Raw genomic sequence first — 18,443 nt, forward strand, 5'->3', positions numbered from 1 at the left:
CTACCTTCCTCTTTTACAAAACAAAACAAACAAGCCACACACTCCATCCTGAATGCAGCTTTAGGTTTATTAGGTTATAGGTCTTCCTATTATATCATCATCGCTTGATTCCTGCCTTCTTTAAACTCTATTCTTTCTTGCCTTCTTTTTTTTTTTTAAGCTGTTCCTATTTCTTATTTGCTTAGTTACTTTTTACTGTCTTGATTTTTTCAACCCACATACCTTAAAGCAAGTGATCCTCCAACTGGTTTGGAGTTTTATGCCACATGTTTCTGAAGGATACTGGCTAATGCTTAGTGATCCCAGAGCAAGTTAGCAACCTCTTTACACCTACAGGGTTAGCAATGTTCACAGGTGCCACTGGTTATTACTGGAAGGCCTACGGCAAAGGCAGAGGAGAAGAAAAAAGGGACAATAAGGGGAGTGGGGGAAAGGAATGGGAGTAAAGGAAGACAGGGGTGGAGAGAAGAAGGTACACAAAGTAGAGTGGTAGAGAGCCACAACAGCACAAGGATATTCTTTACCAAACACTGCCTGTGGGTGGTGTTCTAACACTGACGAGACTAGGATCATGCCTCTGCTCACAGATGGCTTTTGCTACCTTAATTATGATGTTGGTATATATACAAGGGCATAGCAAACATTCCCACTTTTGAGATATAACCATATCAAAATGGTTATCTGTTATGCATTATGTCTCTGTTATATATTCTGTATCTTAAGATATAGCAACACTAGCAACACTTCACAGGAAAAAAATAATATGAAAGAGCTACATAATAGTCTGTTGAATGTCTCATATTGTGAGATGTTAGATGTTTTTTATTTGTGTGTGTGTGAAATAACTAAAAATACCACTACTTCAAAACAAAAGAATAAATAAGATTCCAGATGGTAATTTAAAAAAAATTTTTTTTTTTAAATTTATGATAGTCACAGAGAGAGAGAGAGAGCGGCAGAGACATAGACAGAGGGAGAAGCAGGCTCCATGCACCGGGAGCCCGATGTGGGATTTGATCCCCGGTCTCCAGGATCGCGCCCTGGGCCAAAGGCAGGTGCCAAGCTGCTGCGCCACCCAGGGATCCCTCCAGATGGTAATTTTATATAAAATTTCTTTGGTAGATTCTACATTAGCAGAAAAGGCTCTTTTAAGGCTCATGTAGGCTAATAAGGCTCTTTTGGCAACCAGAAAAGCTAAGAGCAATAGTTTCTTTTTATTGAGCTGCTGCTATCTCATGCAACAACACAACACAGAACAACATTCTGTTTGAGAATATTATTCTTTGTATTACCGAGAATGTAAAAAAATAGACTTTCTTATCCCTTTCGTATTTCATTTGCTAACATTGTTTATTCTACTCTGGAAGTAAGAATTCTTTTACATTTGACAGTAATCCTATATGGCTACCAATTATAAGTTCAAAACAGAACTAACATTTCAATTGGAGAACAAGAAACAAGAAGAGCCAATGAGGTTATTAGAAGACTGAAATAATTCTCTTTTTGGACAATACTCATTATAATAAGCACTGTAGAAGGAACAAATTTGGAAGAAAAAAGTCCTAAAAGCCATGAGGGATTTGTTATTCATGTTTTCAGGAATACTCTAAATTTAGTGAGATCAAGCTGAATGACGTGCATCCAAGATAGTATCCCTGAGAAAGAATATCCTAGTAGGAATTAACCTCTCCACCACTATATTTATGTAGAATAGGAGAGTAACAATTCAGATAAATGTTAACCTTTTTTTCAGAGATGGTCTAAGAAAATGTTTTTCATAAAAATGATAGTGATAACAACAGTTACCATTATCAAGCATTTTATAAAATAATTATTGAGTGCTTGTTTTTGGTGCCAGATATTTTACTAAGGCTTTCTATGGTCTCATTTAATCCACACAACTTGTTGGGTAAGTATGACTATAGTTATAATCATTTTACAGATGAGACAACTGAAGCTCAAAAACTTTGAGTAATTTGCTCAAAGTTACATAGATGGAACAGGTACTGGGACCCAGATCACTCCTACTTTGCTTTTCAAAGCCCATAACCACAACCATTTGCTATATTGCCTCCAACACAAAAAGACATTGCTAAGAGAAAGTGATGGAACATGGAGGAGATTAGTGAGTATATTTAATTATAAAAAATGAAATAATTTAATGACTAGATAGGGTAAAAAGAACAACAAGTAAGAGACTCCATAAAGAACCATTAAAAAGGAACTGGCCTTCTTATCAGCTCTGATAAGCTGGGAAATGTTTTTAGACATTTCTTCAGTGATATTAGCCTTGAGCTAATAACCAATAATAGTTTCTAAGTAATTCCATTGCATTTTCATTTTGGGTTCTGAGATTAGACTTTAAGCAGACAATTGCTGTTCAGTATTTGCTTTCAACCTTTATGCATTCTGAGGCAACTCCAAAGGTATGAGTTGCGTGTACCACCTAAGGTTTCAAAGCTTTTGAAATCTAGCTCTTAAAGGGAATTAGAGGTTCTCTTTAAGAGGTTCATGTAGAGCCCACCCTACATGATCCTTGTTCTGGGAATCTGCTCTTCTTTCTTGGACCACATAGATGTTTTCAACTGGAAAACACAGAGAAAACTTACAGACCAAGACTGTCTGCTACCTGACATATATGTAAAGGTCAAAAGAATGAATTATGGTACAGTATTTCTATCAGTTTCTTCATATTTATTTGTCAACAAGCATTTTCAAGTAACAATAGTACTTTCACTGGAAACTTTTAATCCAGATTGTTATCTGTGAATAAAATTATTTTGATAACCAAGCAGAAAACAAATATAAAACTCACTGGGTGCCTAGGCTGAGCCAAAAATCGGAAGAAAAAAAATACAGTGTGAGTATGATGATACTCAAAAATCAAAAACATTTACCTCGGACAGCATAGCCATCTTTTACAGATGCTGGAAAGGGGGGTAGGTTGTCTTTTGCATATACATCTTGAGCAAGGACTCGCCCCATTCCATCTGAAAAAAGAGAAAATAAGAATAATATCAATGTGGAGAGCAATGGCAGGCAGTCATAAACAAGGTGGGTAAGTATGTCTGTCTGGCGAGGCCTAAATATGAGCTCAGTCAGACCCCCTGATTTCTATCTCAAGGAGTTGGAGACAGAAGGAAGACACGTATCCTTGTGTTTGAAATGAAAGATTAGATTCAATTAATAGCTATGCTTACAGAGATTATTTGAATATGAGCAGCTACACAGTCATCAAAGATGTGTTCAATTTGTTGTGTCATTAATCCTTTAACTACCCAAAGATGACTTTCTTTAAAAAGCCAATTTTTGAACATTTTCATATTTGTTGATCCAGTAATTTCACTTCTAGAAATCTATCCTAAGAAAACAGATAAATCTCTATGCACATGTTTATTTTAGTGGCTTACATTAGCAAGGATAGTAAAGAAATAAAAAGATCAATAATATAGAAATTACATAGACAATGATCTATCCTTATGATAAAATACTATCATATTAATGCAGGTTAATGTAATATTCATGAAGAATATTCATTGACCAGGAAAATTCTTAAGACACATATTTAAAATACATGCAGAACTGTATATGTAGTATATAATGTGTACATGCCAATAGAAAAAGATGAGAAGGCCATATATGAAAATATAAAGCATTTATGTTAGTATGTTAAAATTATGTATGATATTTATTTCCTTTGTTATACTTTCTGAAAATTTCCAAATTTTTTATAATGATCAAATGCCATTTTTAAATTAAGAAAGTTTTCCTTAAGAGGAGAAACGTAAACAAAAGGAATTTTAGCCTTTGCTTTGGCTTTTAATAAAATTCTAACAAAATTTAGCCTAAAAAAATTAGTGATTATAAATAAGCAGAAGACCAGTAACCTGTCTTGTGAAAGGACTATTCAAACTACTCTGGATGTTTTACCATTTTCAGCTAAAGCCTAGGAATTTGAGCTAGAATAAAAGTTTCAAGAGTCATGACCAATTTCTTAAATCTTCTAATCAGAATCTGTCTTAATTATTATTACTATTTCAAAGAGGCAAAATAATAATAAATAGAAGGTGGAAAAGAAAGAAGAGGGGAAAGAAAAACATCAAGCGTATCTCCAAAGACTATAAGTAATACAGGATTTGATTTACATGAGATGTTCATATAATTTAGAACACTCCATTATTTCCAGAGTTGGATGGGTGTCTTTGTTTGTGTGTTTTTGACTTTGTCCTTCTTGCCACCTAAAGAAAATTTTAATTTAACTCTGATCAATACTGATAGTGTTATTAACTCTTTCCTTTTAGGGAGGTGATAGCTGAATTGGAAGGGTGAATTTCTTAGCAGATTCTAGCTTCAGATATTCCTAGAGGGTTGTAGCTATTCTGGAGCTATCCTGGAGCTATGGACTTATATTTAGTAAGACCAGGGAAGTGGTAAAACCAGAGAGTCTAGTTTGGATTCATTATGTTGTACACCTGAAACTAATATAACACTATGTGTTAACTGTACTGGAATTAAAACAAAAAAAAAACTAAAAGAAAAGATTATATAGCAAAAAAAAAGTTTTGTGCATTAAAGGACACAGTCAACAGAGTGAAAAGGCAATCTATGGAATGGGAGAATACAGTCGCAAATCATATATCTGATAGTTAATGTCTTGAATATATAAAGAACTCCTATAGGGCAGCCCGGGTGGCTCAGCAGTTTAGCGCCGCCTTCAGCTCGGGGTGTGATCCTGGAGAACGGGATCTAGTCCCATGTCGGGCTCTCTGCATGGGGCCTGCTTCTCCCTCTGCCTGTGTCTCTGCCTCTCTCTCTCTCCGTGTCTCTCATGAATAAACAAAGTCTTAAAAAAAAAAAGAACTTCTATAACTCAATAACAAAAAGAATATGAACATTTTCATATTCATGATCAAATAACTCATTTTCATATTCAAGATCAAATAACTCAATTAAAAATGAGCAAAATATCTGAACAGACATTTCTCCAAAAAAATGATATACAAATAGTCGACAACATTTGAGAAGATGCTCAATATCATTAATCATTAGAAAAATGAAAATAAAAACCCAATGAGCTATCACCTCACTCCCATTAGGATGGGTATTATAAAAACAAAACAAAACAAAGCAGAAACTAACAAGTGTTGAGGAGAATGTGGAGAAACTGGAACCCTGTACACTCTTGGTAGAATTGTAAAATAGTGCAACCACCACCGAAAATCAGAAGGTTCCTGAAAAAATTAAAAATAGAAATAGCATATGGTCCATCAATTCTACTTCTGGATATGTAACCAAAAGAGTTGAAAGCAGCATCTCAAAGAAACATTTTCACACTCATGTTCATAGTAGCACTATTCATAATAGTAAAGAGGTGGAAGCAGCCCAAATGTTTATCAATGGATGAATGGATAAACAAAGTGTGGTGTACATATTTATAAACTGTCACATGATACAACATGCATAGACCTTGAGGACATTATGCTAAGTAAAATAAATCAGCCACAAAAAGACAAATAGTGCATAATTCCACTTATATGAGATATATAAAGTAGTCAAATTCTTAGCAACAGAAAGTAGAATGGTGGTTACTAGGGGCTGGGATGAGAGGAAAAAGGGAGTTGTCTAATGGGTATAGAGTTTCAGTTATCCAGTATGAAAAAGTTCTGGAGATATGTTTCACAACAGTGTGAATGTACTTAATGCCACAGAGTTATACAATTAATAATGGTTAAGATGGTAAGTTTTATGTTAATGTGGTTTTTATTGCAATAAAAAAAGGAATGAGGTACTGATACATACTACAACATGGATGGATCCTGAAAATACTATGCTAGGTAGAAAAATATAGTCCAAAAGACCACATATTGTATGATCCCACTCTATGAAATGTTCAGAATAGGTACATTTACAGTAGAAAGTATACTGGTAGTTACCAAGGGCTGAATGGGGGTGATGAAGGGTTAGGAGGAGGATGAGAGCTAGCGAAGTTTGGGATTCTTGTGAGGTGATGAAAAAATTCTAAAATTGACTGTGGTGGTGGCTGTACATATCTGTGAATATACTAAAAGCCCTGAACTATATACTTTAAGTGGGTGAATTATATAGCATATGAGTTATATCTCAAAGGGCAATGGTAATAGCTTTTATAAAAGAATAAGAATATTTATCTCATTTTAACATATAACTATATTTAGAAGACCCAAGAAAAGTCATTATTTGTAGCACACATATACCATCTGGTCTTTATAGACTTCCAAATATCATGGAAAGAAAAATAAAATTTTTCATCTGGAAAGAAATGCTTCACATTTAATTAAGGTTACTAATATAAATTTAATAATAAATAGAATTAAGCCAGCTTTTTATTTTGGACTCATGTTAAATACAGAGTTGTTATTTTTAAAAAAGATTTTATTTATTTATTTATGACAGACACAGAGAGAGATTGGCAGAGACACAAGCAGAGGGAGAAGCAGGCTCCACGCAGGGAGCCTGACATGGGACTCGATTCCGGTCCCGGGTCTCTAGGATCACACTCTGGGCTGAAGGCAGCGCCAAACCGCTGGGCCACAGGGCTGTCCAAGGGTATGTATGTATGTATGTATGTATGTATTTATTTATAAGATTTTATTTTTATTTACTCATAAGAGAGAGAGAGAGAGGCAGAGACACAGGGAGAAACAGGCAGAGGGAGAAGCATGCTCCATGCAGGAAGCCCGAGGCGGGACTCGTCTCCGGGATCACGCCTTGCACTGAAGGCGGCGCTAAACCGCTGAGCCTCCTGGGCTGCCCAGGGTTATTATTTTTAAGATTAATTTGATCCCTACTGGATTAATTCTGATTTTGAATGTGGTATCAAGTTAAGATCAGAGATTAAGTTTCTTCAAAGACAAAAAAACATGCATTACCTCAAGTTTTGGTCTAAAAGCCTAGGGCAAGGAAAGGATTGGGAGAAAAATATGCAAATGATTGAAAAATGGTCCGGGCTACAGTTGGCAGAAATATAAGAAAAAAGAAGGAATATATGTCAGATATACCTCTCAGCTACACAAGCAACTATATCCATATCTTGTAGTAGGGTTAAGGACTAAACAAACAATGGATAGCTCCTTCAAAGAGTAAATATTAGACTTATTCACTGTCTGACCAGATGATTTGGTAACTTAAAGAGTACATAGCAGTGCTGCAAACCACGTGGGACATTCCTACATACACTTACCTACAGTTAAACCACCCCTTCTCTTTGCCTATAGGTGGATCCTCAGTATCGGTGTTGAATAAACTTTGACCATGTGATTTTAGAGAGCCTCAGCCTTCAAGCTTGGATGGAACCAGGCAGCACTAACTTCTCAATTAGATATTATGACTGTTTTAAATTTATAATTTGCTAGAGAAAGCTAAAGCTGTGAGAGCTAAAGGTCTTACTAAAAGATAAAATTTCAGGAAAATATGAGCAAAATTCCTTTTTCCCAGTCTCTCCAAACCAATGAGAGCCCCACTTATATTAAGTAAAAGACAGTTTCCACAATATATAATTAATATGCTTTCTTAGGAATATTTGATAGTGTGAGTTTATAGCTCTTCATAGTCTCCACTGAGAATTTCAGTTGTAGAAAGTTAGACAGTATGCCAAGAAGCTATTGTTCTGCTTTGAGAATCTGAGGTTGTGTCCATTCTGTTCTATCTTTTCCCACACACAATATTCTCGAAGTTCTGTGTAATACAGAATTAAATTTGATGAAGATAACAATAAATGCATATTTCTAGATTCTGTGGAGATAAAAAATCTTAAATGTAGGGCTATGTATCTTTGGGGAACCTTGTCCATATATACAATTAAGTGATCTTAAGAGATTGATAAAAAGAAAGGACAGGAAAAGAGTGGTTGATGATCTACACTGTTTTGTGTAGTATGCTCACTTGTGCTACAAGAAGACAGTGATGGTGTGCTTGGTTAAAAGGTGATAGAATCCTTATGTTGTTAGCAAGATACTCATATATAAGCTAGCTCCCCACATGATGACAGTCATTAACAAACTCTCTACCCTTTGGAGTGCTAGCTTTTTTACACTGGGATGACTGGCCTAAAAAATATCTTCAGAAAGAGTTTATAGATTCAAACAGTTGACATATATAGAAAGAAATAAAGAGTTATTTATAAAGTTGAGTATGATTTGTAAGAACTGAATCCAAACGTAGTCTCTAAATGGTAAAAGTAAAATATTTAATTTATTTGGTTGGGGATTTATTCTAGTTCAGATAATGCTTTTTTTTCTTACTGTCTAAAGTAGGATGTTAGGATACCCGAGTGGCTTTTGGATATAGGAGTTCTAAGAAGGCTTTGGAAGAAGTCAAGGGGAAACTCTTGACTTCAGTGGTCCAAGAAATGGACTTCTTATCCTCATTTTGGGTAACTAAGACACTATCAGTTTTTCGAATCAGGAGTTTAGAACGAATGTGGTAGGTAACAGAAAGCTGAAAAGAAAAGATACTACCTAAGACTTCCCCATACAAAACAAGGATATAAGTCAGTTTGCTGATGATTATACATTCTTCAAAAGTTTAACTTCATTGTGACAGCACTGATACTGCAACATTTAAAAACTACCATCCCTTCCAATCTATATGAGAAGCTACGAAGACTACTTTGACTTAATAGCTATCCACTGTGTTCACCGAAACAGTTGAGAAGGCAGTCTTGGTACATTTACTTCCTCAGGCCAAATGACTATTGGTAGGAACAATGTTAGGGGTAGGGATTAAGAGGAAAGGTGAATGTAACATATGCAGATTTGGGTTGTTACCACATTAAAAAAAAAAAAACCAACTTAAAATGAATATAGCATATTCAGAATACTTTGTGATTATTTAACAGACACTAAATATTTAACCCTCAAGCCTATTCTAATAAATTTTTTTCTCCACATCTGCATTGTACATGAAAGACTAGACATTATAGATCTCATTTATGCATTACAGTTTTCATTTGTGAAAGTTTCATATGTATAAACTGAAAAGGGGTGAATGACTGAGAAGTGAATATCCCTTTATTTTATTTGTTTATTTTTAAGATTTTATTTATTTATTCATGAGAGACAGAGAGAGACACAGGCAGAGGGAGAAGCAGGCTCCACGCAGGGAGCCTGACGCGGGACTTGATCCCGGATCCCCAGGATCATGCCCTGGGCTGAAGGCGGCACTAAACCGCTGAGCCACCCGGGCTGCCCTGAATATCCCTTTAATGAAAACAAGTAAATTAATTATTCTCTAGTTACTCTAGAAATCATGGTTATGGAATAGTACAATAAACATTTCTATGCTTTTAAAATACATAGCTTGTTCAAAGTGGCATTATGTTGTATATTTGTATTTTTCCATCTAGGGATGGACTTATTACCTGCCAGTGTGATGAGTAAAGAATTACATTATGGTTCTTATGTCATAAAATAAAAAAGAAGCTTTGTGCCAAGTTATAGAATTTGGAATAACTGCAAATGTTATGATTACCAGAAATGACTGTCATAGTATAGCAACACAAAAAGATGCAATGCAATTGGTAATAAATTAATTTTTAAGTTGTGTTATGGTTTCATTATGTCTATTTTATTATTGAGTACCATAACCTGTATCATTGTTACATATATTATTTTCTACATATAAAATATTAAGTTTTAAAAATAGTAACCGTAACAGTAAAAAGTATTGAACTTGTCTAGAATAAGAAATTTTTTAGGGAAGTACTTTTAAAAAGTATCTAAAATGTTCTTAAGGTTACAGAAAATGTTTCAATTAAGAGTAAGTGCTTACTTCTTTTAGTATTTAATGACGGAAACCTTGCCAAACCCAGGTGAAATAAATAGAGTGTCACTGATAAACGGGTAGCATTTACGTCCAAAGGGTCAGGGTTTGGTATAAACAAATAAACAAAATTTTCTTTCTATAGTTTGAACAATTTAAACTTTTCTTTATTACTAATTACTTAATCACTGTCTCATAAATTGTCAAATGCTCCACAGAAAATAAAGCTTTTAATCTAATTTCCATAATTTTGAATTACATATCCTAGTATCCTAAAAATAATTCCAAGCTTTTTCAACATTGGTTCTATATGAGGATATTACAGTGGTTATTAAAAGAAAGGGAAAAGGTAACATGCAATAAGTATTTTATAAAAAGAAAAAAAAGCATGATAAAATAAAGCTCTTACATGTAATGCAAGAAGACATAAATAACAAAAGTGCCAAGTATGATATTGACTTGGAAAACTACTGGTGGCTTATTTCAATATGGCTAAAATCAAAGTAAGGAAATTAGTAGGGCATTATAGTTTCAAGACTCAATAGTATCACTGAATCAATGTTGCTTCCAAATGATAAACAAAATGTTAATTTATTATTATTATTATTTTTTAAAGATTCTATTCATTTATTCATGAGAGACACAGAGAGAGTCAGAGGCACAGGCAGGAGGAGGAGAAGCAGGCTCCCTGCAGGGAGCCTGATGCAGGATTCAATCCCAGGACTACAGGATCATGCCCTGAGCTGAAGTCACATGCCCAACCACTGAGCCACCCAAGGCATCCCTAGATGATTATTTTTCATTTAGCAAGTTAACGAAGGACATCAGGATTCTGTAGAAAAGGAGTTTCTAGAAACAGAAATATAAGATTTTTAACCATTTAAATAAATTATATTTTCAGAAAAACAATTAAAAATTGCAAATCTGTTTCATTCTTATACACATTCAGATACATTACAAAAAGCACTGTTGATTTTAAGAAAATCCTTGTGTCTCAGATTTTCTTCCTATGCTTTTATCTCACCATTAAATTAAAGATTATTTTGGTTTTTCTGATGCAAAGCCCATGCTGCTTGGGGTCAGCTGAACACCTGCCAGGAAAAGTCTTTACCTGACCAAACAGTCAAAAAGGTGCTCTGAGCATAAGTTAATCAATCCAAACTTAAAACATAAAGCTATTGTCAAGTTTTTATTCCTGGCTATTCTCTTGCTGGTACTGGCAAATCTTTTCTGGCCACTTAAGTTTTAAGTTTGTCTCTTTTCATTTGTACTAATTTTCTTTCCCTTAGTTTGGAAAAATCTTGTATATTTACAAGAATTTTTATAATTCTACTAATGTAATATTAATTACGAATAGAAATGAGTTCTCACTTCTAAAAGTGATAGCTTTCTTTCAAATTTTGATCACTGTAGGAATAAAATATTTTTTTTATTTTTTTTATTTTTTTAAATTAATTTTTATTGGTGTTCAATTTACCAACATACAGAAAAACACCCAGTGCTCATCCCGTCAAGTGTCCACCTCAGTGCCCGTCACCCATTCCCCTCCAACACCCGCCCTCCTCCCCCCTTCCACCACCCCTAGTTCGTTATAAAATATTTTGATGCTTCCTTCTTAAAAATTTTCTAACAAAAAATTTTCTGCTTTTGTTCCATTTTAACGAAAACTTATATTCTGAATCCTAACTTAATGGTATTAATATATATTATGGCACTTTAAAGTAGATACTGAAAAAAAGAATGCTAAATAAATTATGCAAATAAATTATGTATATTTAAAATGTGAAAAGATAATGAGATATCCAAAAAGAATGGGAAACTAAGAATAATATTTAAAGACTGTATCTTGTTTTAACCTTAGATATATTCAATAAAAGCTGTGTAAATCAATTTAAAAATCATATTAAAATTCCTTCTAAGGTTTTTTGATTAAATTATTATTGAATTATTTTCTATCAAAATTGCTTAAAGTGAGATATATTTATAATATACTTACTTAAGAAAAGGGGATACTTATATGGAAATATATGATGGTATGCGTAGAAGGAAGTATGAAATAGGAAGATTAGTCCGTCTGCTTGCAACATAGGGTTAATTAGGCCGATGTTATACGTCTGATTCGTATGTGAATTAATTTTACTCAATTATATAACTATAAAAATAACACCCCCACACAAAGAGGCATCGTGAATATCATGATAAGAGCACACATTTGGTATATCCACAATACTGGGGGGCAAAAAAGCACCTGAGAGCACACAGATAATAGACTGGCAATATAATTATAATCTTTGGATATGAAAAACAGCATAATTTTCTAGACATTATGATTACACACACATACATGCACATACACACATCACAAATATATAGATAGGGATATTCATATTTGAGGAATGCAGGGAGAGATATAAAGGGAATGATGTAATCAGAACCATAAATTTAATGATATGTACACATTTCATTTTATTTTTTATTTTTATTTTTTTATATGTACACATTTTAAAGGTGTAATGAAATTTATGGACTAAAGAACCTAAAGAGATGAGACTATCTGAAGGGAATTATAAATGAATTCAAATGGCCACACTGATGGAAAAACCTACAGCAAATGCCACAATCCCCAGGAGATATCTTCAGGTAAATAGGATTATCCCAGGTGAAGACCTTACTGGAGGCAGTAATTGGATAATGAAAATACATGCTTTCACTTGAAATATTTGAAGAACTATCTCAATTCTCTGCTTTAATTTTATAAAACTCAACCAGAGATAAGCAGAAAAACAGTGAAAATTGTTTAGGTAAATTTTCTAATGAGATAGGGAGCACAGGTCTGAATGACCTGGATGGATGGAATATAAATCTGATTACAACAAACCATACAGGGATCCAGAGATTGTTAATGTGGATCAACAAATGCAGCTGAGCCATGGAATTCTAGCTTTGATTTTGTAATTTACAAGTGCTAAGGCCATGATCTTAGAATTCCAACATGGAGATGGAAGGGAAGGGAATCAGTTACTAAATTCCAAATATGACAGCTTAGAAAAACTAGATGATTTATATATACTATTATCTCAATAGAACTTCACAATGACTTTACTGGGTAGACATGATTTCTATTTTTAATGTATGAGGGAAATGATCCTCGTAGCTTGCTCAACATCTCTTAGGCACTTAAAAAGTAAAGCAAGGTAAAGATTAAGTATGTTAAATGGCAAAGCTCCTTTCAGTACACCTTACTTTCTTTTTCCTTATATTCTCAGAGCCTCTGAACTGTCAGGAGGAGTTAATGAATTCCTAGCATGACTTGTGACCACTTTGGTTAGAATCTCGTATAGCTTGGAATCAGGAGCTTCTGCATTTCTTCTAGAGGGCAGTGAATTTCTGCTTTCGATTACCACCTGAATTAGGCAGTTATTAACTATTAAGTTAGAGACAGGGAGAAAGTCCCTTTGGTGTGGTCAGCAATCTAAAAGAGATTCCCCGTCTCAAACTAGTTCCAATAGAAAAGCTTTAAGGTTCCTTGACTAGAAAAAAACAAAGAACCCAAGTCAGAAATGCTGAAATTTTTGGTCATGTAATTTCTTTTCTTTTCTTTTCTTCTTTTTTCTTTCTTTCTTTCTTTTCTTTCTTTCTTTCTTTCTTTCTCTCTTTTTCTTTCTTCTTTATGTCCTTCTTCTTCTTTTTTTTTTTTTTTTTTTTTTTTTAAGATTTCACTTATCCATTCATGAGAGACAGAGAGAGAGAGAGAGGCAAAGACCTAGGCAGAGGGAGAAGCAGGCTCCCTGTGGGGAGCCCGATGCAGGACTCAATCCCAGGACCCTGAGACCATGACTCGAGTCAAAGGCAGCTGTTCAACCACTGAGCTACCCATGTGCCCCTGGTCATGTAATCTTAAATAAGAAAGCCTAGAGCTTGTAATCTAAAATAATACTACTAAGAAAGCAGAATTCTTTCTATTGAAAGCTCAAGTTTTTCCAGTGTTAACTGAAAGAGACTGGGAATAACAGGGAATGGGCCAGAATATTTTAATCTGCCTTACTCAAAGTAGCTGGTGCCGTACCAAGTATAAAGTTGTAATTTATTCATGTCATGCATTTTACAAGCAAAGAGGGCGAATCACATATGGTAGTCTTACAAATACTACCATCTATTGTTATGCCAGGTACACTTCTCCCAAGAAACAAAAAAAAAGCATTTATGGTGGAGCACTTGTTCCTTAAAGGCCTTACTTGCAGATAGGAGCTGAAAATAGTACATATGCTACAAAATAGATCAGAGGCAACAAAAAATCCATCTGCAGCCCAAACAGATTAAAACAAACAAACAGTACACATACATGCACATCTAGGCACTTGTTTTAGAAGAATAATTTTCATACTGATTTGAGATGTAGTATAGGGTAGTGGAATGAGGAATGGACTAGAAGTCAAGAATCCTAGGTTATAGCATAGGTTTCAATCATAATCCTGTGTCCAATAATACAAACATTATTACACTTCTTTGGTTTTCAATTCCCTCATCTTTAGAATAAGAGAGACTACATGATCTCTAAATTACCTACTTTCTGTAATAGTCTAAATATTTCATGTTTTATACTCTAAAAAAAATCCTTCATAGAGTTACCCCATGTCTCTAATTTTGACAGCAATCACTTCTAGCATTTCTGTACATGTTTATCCTTAGTTTTCTGGAACTATTGTTGATTCTTCTCAGACAAAGAAAAATTTTTAGAGATGTTACAGGTCCTAACTGCTTCACAGATTCAGTGGTTCTGGACATTTCTTAGAAAACATGGGGTCTCCTCTTAGGTTTCTTTAACTGTAGGTGTCAGAATTTGCACAGGCAAAATATTTAGAATTTCAGAGAACAGTAAAGGCTGATCAGTCCCCACTCCCCATACTTTTTTTACTCAGTGATTGAAAGATGAAATTCAGTAAGTTAGAGATGCATCTAGTAGAAATAAAAATGAACTATGTAGATTCTGGATTAAAGATCAAATCAGCCACAGCATTCCCTTTAAGCCAAAGCAATACAGAGCAAGGCTCTAATTCTCTTCAATTCTGTGAAGGCTGAGACAGGTGAGGAGGCTGCAGAAGAAAAGTCTAAAAACTAATACAGGCTGGTTCATGACGTTTAAGGAAAGAAGCCGTCTCCATAACATCAAAGTGCAAGGTGAAGCAGCAAGTGCTGATGGAAAAGCTGCAACAAGTTATCCAGAAGATCCAGCTAAGATAATTAAGGAAGGTGGCTGCACTAAACAAGAGGTTTTCAGTGTAGACTAAACAGCTTTCTATTGGAAGGAGATGCCATCTAGAACCTTCATAGCTAGAGAGAAGAAGTCAATGCCTGGCTTCAAAGCTTCAAAGGACAGCCTGACTCTCTTGTTAGGGGCTAACTGCTGGAAACTTTCAGTGGAAGTCAGGGCTCAGGGGCCATTCTAAAAATCCTAGGTCTCTTAAGAATTATAGGTAATAATTACCTATGCTCTATGATTGGGACAACAAAGCCTGGAAGACAGCACCTTGGATTATTACCTGGAATAATATGAATATTTTAAGCCCACTGTTACAAGCTACTGCTCGGAAGAAAAGATTTCTTTCAAATATTACTGCTTACGATAAGGCACCTGGTCACCCAAGAACTCTGATGGAGATGTACAATGGGATTAATGCTGTTTTAATGCCTGTTAGCACATCCATTCTGCAGCCCATAGATCAAGGAGTAATTTGACTTTCAAGTCTTATTAGTTAAGAAATACATTTCATAAGGCTATAGTTGCCATAGATAGAATTCGTCTAATGGATCTGGGCAAAGTAAATTGAAAACCTTTTGGAAAGGATTCATTATTCTCAATGTCATTAAAAACATTTGTGATTTGTAGGAAGAGGTAAAAACATTGACATTAACAGGAGCTTGGAAGAAGTTGATTCTAACCCTCTTAGATGACTTTGATGGGTTTGAAACTTCAGTGGAGGACATAACTACAGATATGGTGGAGATAGCAAGAGAACTAGAATTCGAAGTAGAACTTGAAGATGTGACTAAACTGCTGCAATCTAATATAAGACTTTATGAGGGATTGCTTCTTATGGATGAGCAAAGGAAGTGCTTTTTTAAAAAAAAATTTAGATTTTATTTATTTATTCATGAGAGACACAGAGACAGAGGCTCCATGCAGGGAGCCCAGTGTGGGACTCAATCCCAGGACCGTGGTATCATGCCCTGAGACCAAGGCAGACGCTCAACCGCTGAGCCACCCAGGCACCCCAAGAAAGTGGTTTCTTGTGATGGAATCTACTCCTGGTAAAGATACTATGATGGTTGTTGAGATGACAACAAATGATTTAGAATATTACATAAACTTAGTTGATAAAGAAATGCAGGCATGAGAGGATTGACTCCAGTTTTGAAAGAAGTTTTGCTGTAGGTAAAATGCCATCAAACAGCATCACTTGCTAAGAGAAATTGTTCATGAAATGAAGAGTCACTGATGCAGCAAACTTAATTGCTGTCTTATTTTAAGAAATTATCACAGCCATCCCGACCTTCATCAACCACCACTCTGATCAGTAGGCAGCCATCAACACTGAGGCAAGACCCTTCAACAGCAAAAAGATTATGACTTGCTTAAAGCTCAAATGATGGTTAGCATTTTTTCAGCAGTATTTTTTAAAGTTTTTATTTAAATTCTAAAAACATATAGTATAATATAATATTAGTTTCAGGAGAGCAGTAAAGGTTTTTAAAATATTTTATTTATTTGAGATACAGAGAGAGCAAGAGCACGCTGGCAAGACAGCTTAAGTAGGTGAGGGGTAGAGAGAGAAGCCGATTCTTTGCTGAGCAGGGAGTCTCCATGCGGGGCTCAATCCCATGGCCTCAGGACCACAACTTGAGCCAAAGGCAGATACCCAACTGACTGAGCCACCCAAGTGCTCTAGTAAAGTATTTTTTAAAATTAAGATATGTACTTTCTTTTATAGACATAATGTTATTGCACATTTAACAGAGTTTTTATAGCATAAACACATTTTTTTTTCATAAACACATTTTTTATATGCAGTGGAAAAGTGAAAATTCATTTTACTCGCTTTATTGCAATATTTACTTATATGTAGTGCTCTGGAATACCTGCAATATCTCTGAGGTATGTCTGTACTTTCATATAAATTGGTGAATGGATTGGATCTTTATGAATCTATTATAATAATCCGGGAAGTTAATAATAAAGATCTGAACTAAATCAATAGCAGTGGGGATGGAGAACAAGGGATGGATTTCAGAGGATGTAGAGGTAAAGAAAATAAGTTTAGTATTGGTCATGTTACATTTCCTAGCAGCAGGTATACCTTTGGTGTAGGAGTCTGGAGCTCAGGTAAGGTCTGGGAAGTGATACAGAACTAGAAATTGCATAGTATTTGAAATGCATGAGGTTATCTGAAGTAAATGTATAAGATCTGAAAAGGACCAAAGACAAAAACTCTAAAGAAAGTTTACATTCAAGGAATTGAAGGAAAGCAAGCCTACAAGAGCCAATAAAGGAGACAAGTACTTTATTATCTACCTGTCTCTGTCCTATGTGATAGTGAAATCCATGGGGCAGGCATTTCATTTTATTCATCTTTTATATCCAGGACCTAATATAGTACCTGACATTTAATAGATGTTTAGTAAATATTTGTTGAACAAACTGAGTATGTTTCTATATATAGTATTATTTCTTAAATACCTAACTAAAGTGCTTGGAAGGTTTAATTATAATACCCTTTTGCATTAAAAATTGATCCAACTCGAAGGTTGAATGCAAAGCTTACTATTATTTTTCATCATCATGGGTGGAAACATCCATGAAGAATTTGCTTACTTATGAGTGACAACTGATTTAAAGAATAAATGAAGGGGAAACAAGCACATGAAGGGAAAAGAGAATCCATCTGACAGCATTTTTTTTCCTAAAAGAAAAATAAAAATGGTCATTTTCAATTCTGTTTTTTCCTTAGAAAGACTGGAATTCCTATCTAAATGTGACTTTGGTATATACAGTGCACCCAAAGGATTGATGTTAAGGGAAACTACCCTGAAATTATCACAAGCCAGGGATGGTTAACTTATTTTCATAATAAGTAAAGTATTTATTCATAGTTTCTGAAAATATCTTGGTGTTGATATAAAAAATAACTGAATATTTTGCTTTCAATAGTACAAAGAAACATATTTCATTATAATTGCTTTCTGAAATCACATAGTTAATTGCTGACTAATTCCCCACTCCAATTTCTAAATCTTTATTTTCTTTAATGAGAAGTACAACAAAAATGAAAGAAAAGGTTTCAGCCTAATGATATATACATACCTAAAAGAATATAACTCAAAGATGTGTAACTATATAAAAACAACTTTTGTCTAAGCAGGGCAAGGACTAAAGAGCCTGAATTGGGCATTTAATGTTTCACTAGTATTAGACCTTTTAAAAAAAGTTTTATTTATTTAATCTCTACATCCCACATGGGGAATGAACTCACAATCCCAAGATCAAGAGTTGCATCCCCTGAATGAGCCAGTCAGGTGCCCCATAGGTCTTTTATCATAAGTTGTTATGTTTTCTATGATTTTTTTTTTTTTGTATTTTAATACTAAGA

At 34.5% G+C, this 18,443-nt stretch overlaps 1 protein-coding gene across 13 annotated transcripts in view; it reads right to left on the reverse strand.

Moving 5' to 3' along the window:
- GPHN (gephyrin) overlaps positions 1–18,443 on the reverse strand; it is a 627,564-nt gene that overhangs the window by 89,090 nt on the left and 520,031 nt on the right. For all 13 annotated transcript variants that reach the window (XM_041759177.1, XM_041759184.1, XM_041759182.1 and 10 more), the window contains one exon: positions 2,898–2,990. In XM_041759177.1, the coding sequence (XP_041615111.1) occupies positions 2,898–2,990 (93 nt within the window). The remainder of the gene's footprint in view (positions 1–2,897; positions 2,991–18,443) is intronic.

Source organism: Vulpes lagopus, chromosome 6 (assembly GCF_018345385.1).
Source record: "Vulpes lagopus strain Blue_001 chromosome 6, ASM1834538v1, whole genome shotgun sequence".
NCBI classification, from domain to species: domain Eukaryota; kingdom Metazoa; phylum Chordata; class Mammalia; order Carnivora; family Canidae; genus Vulpes; species Vulpes lagopus.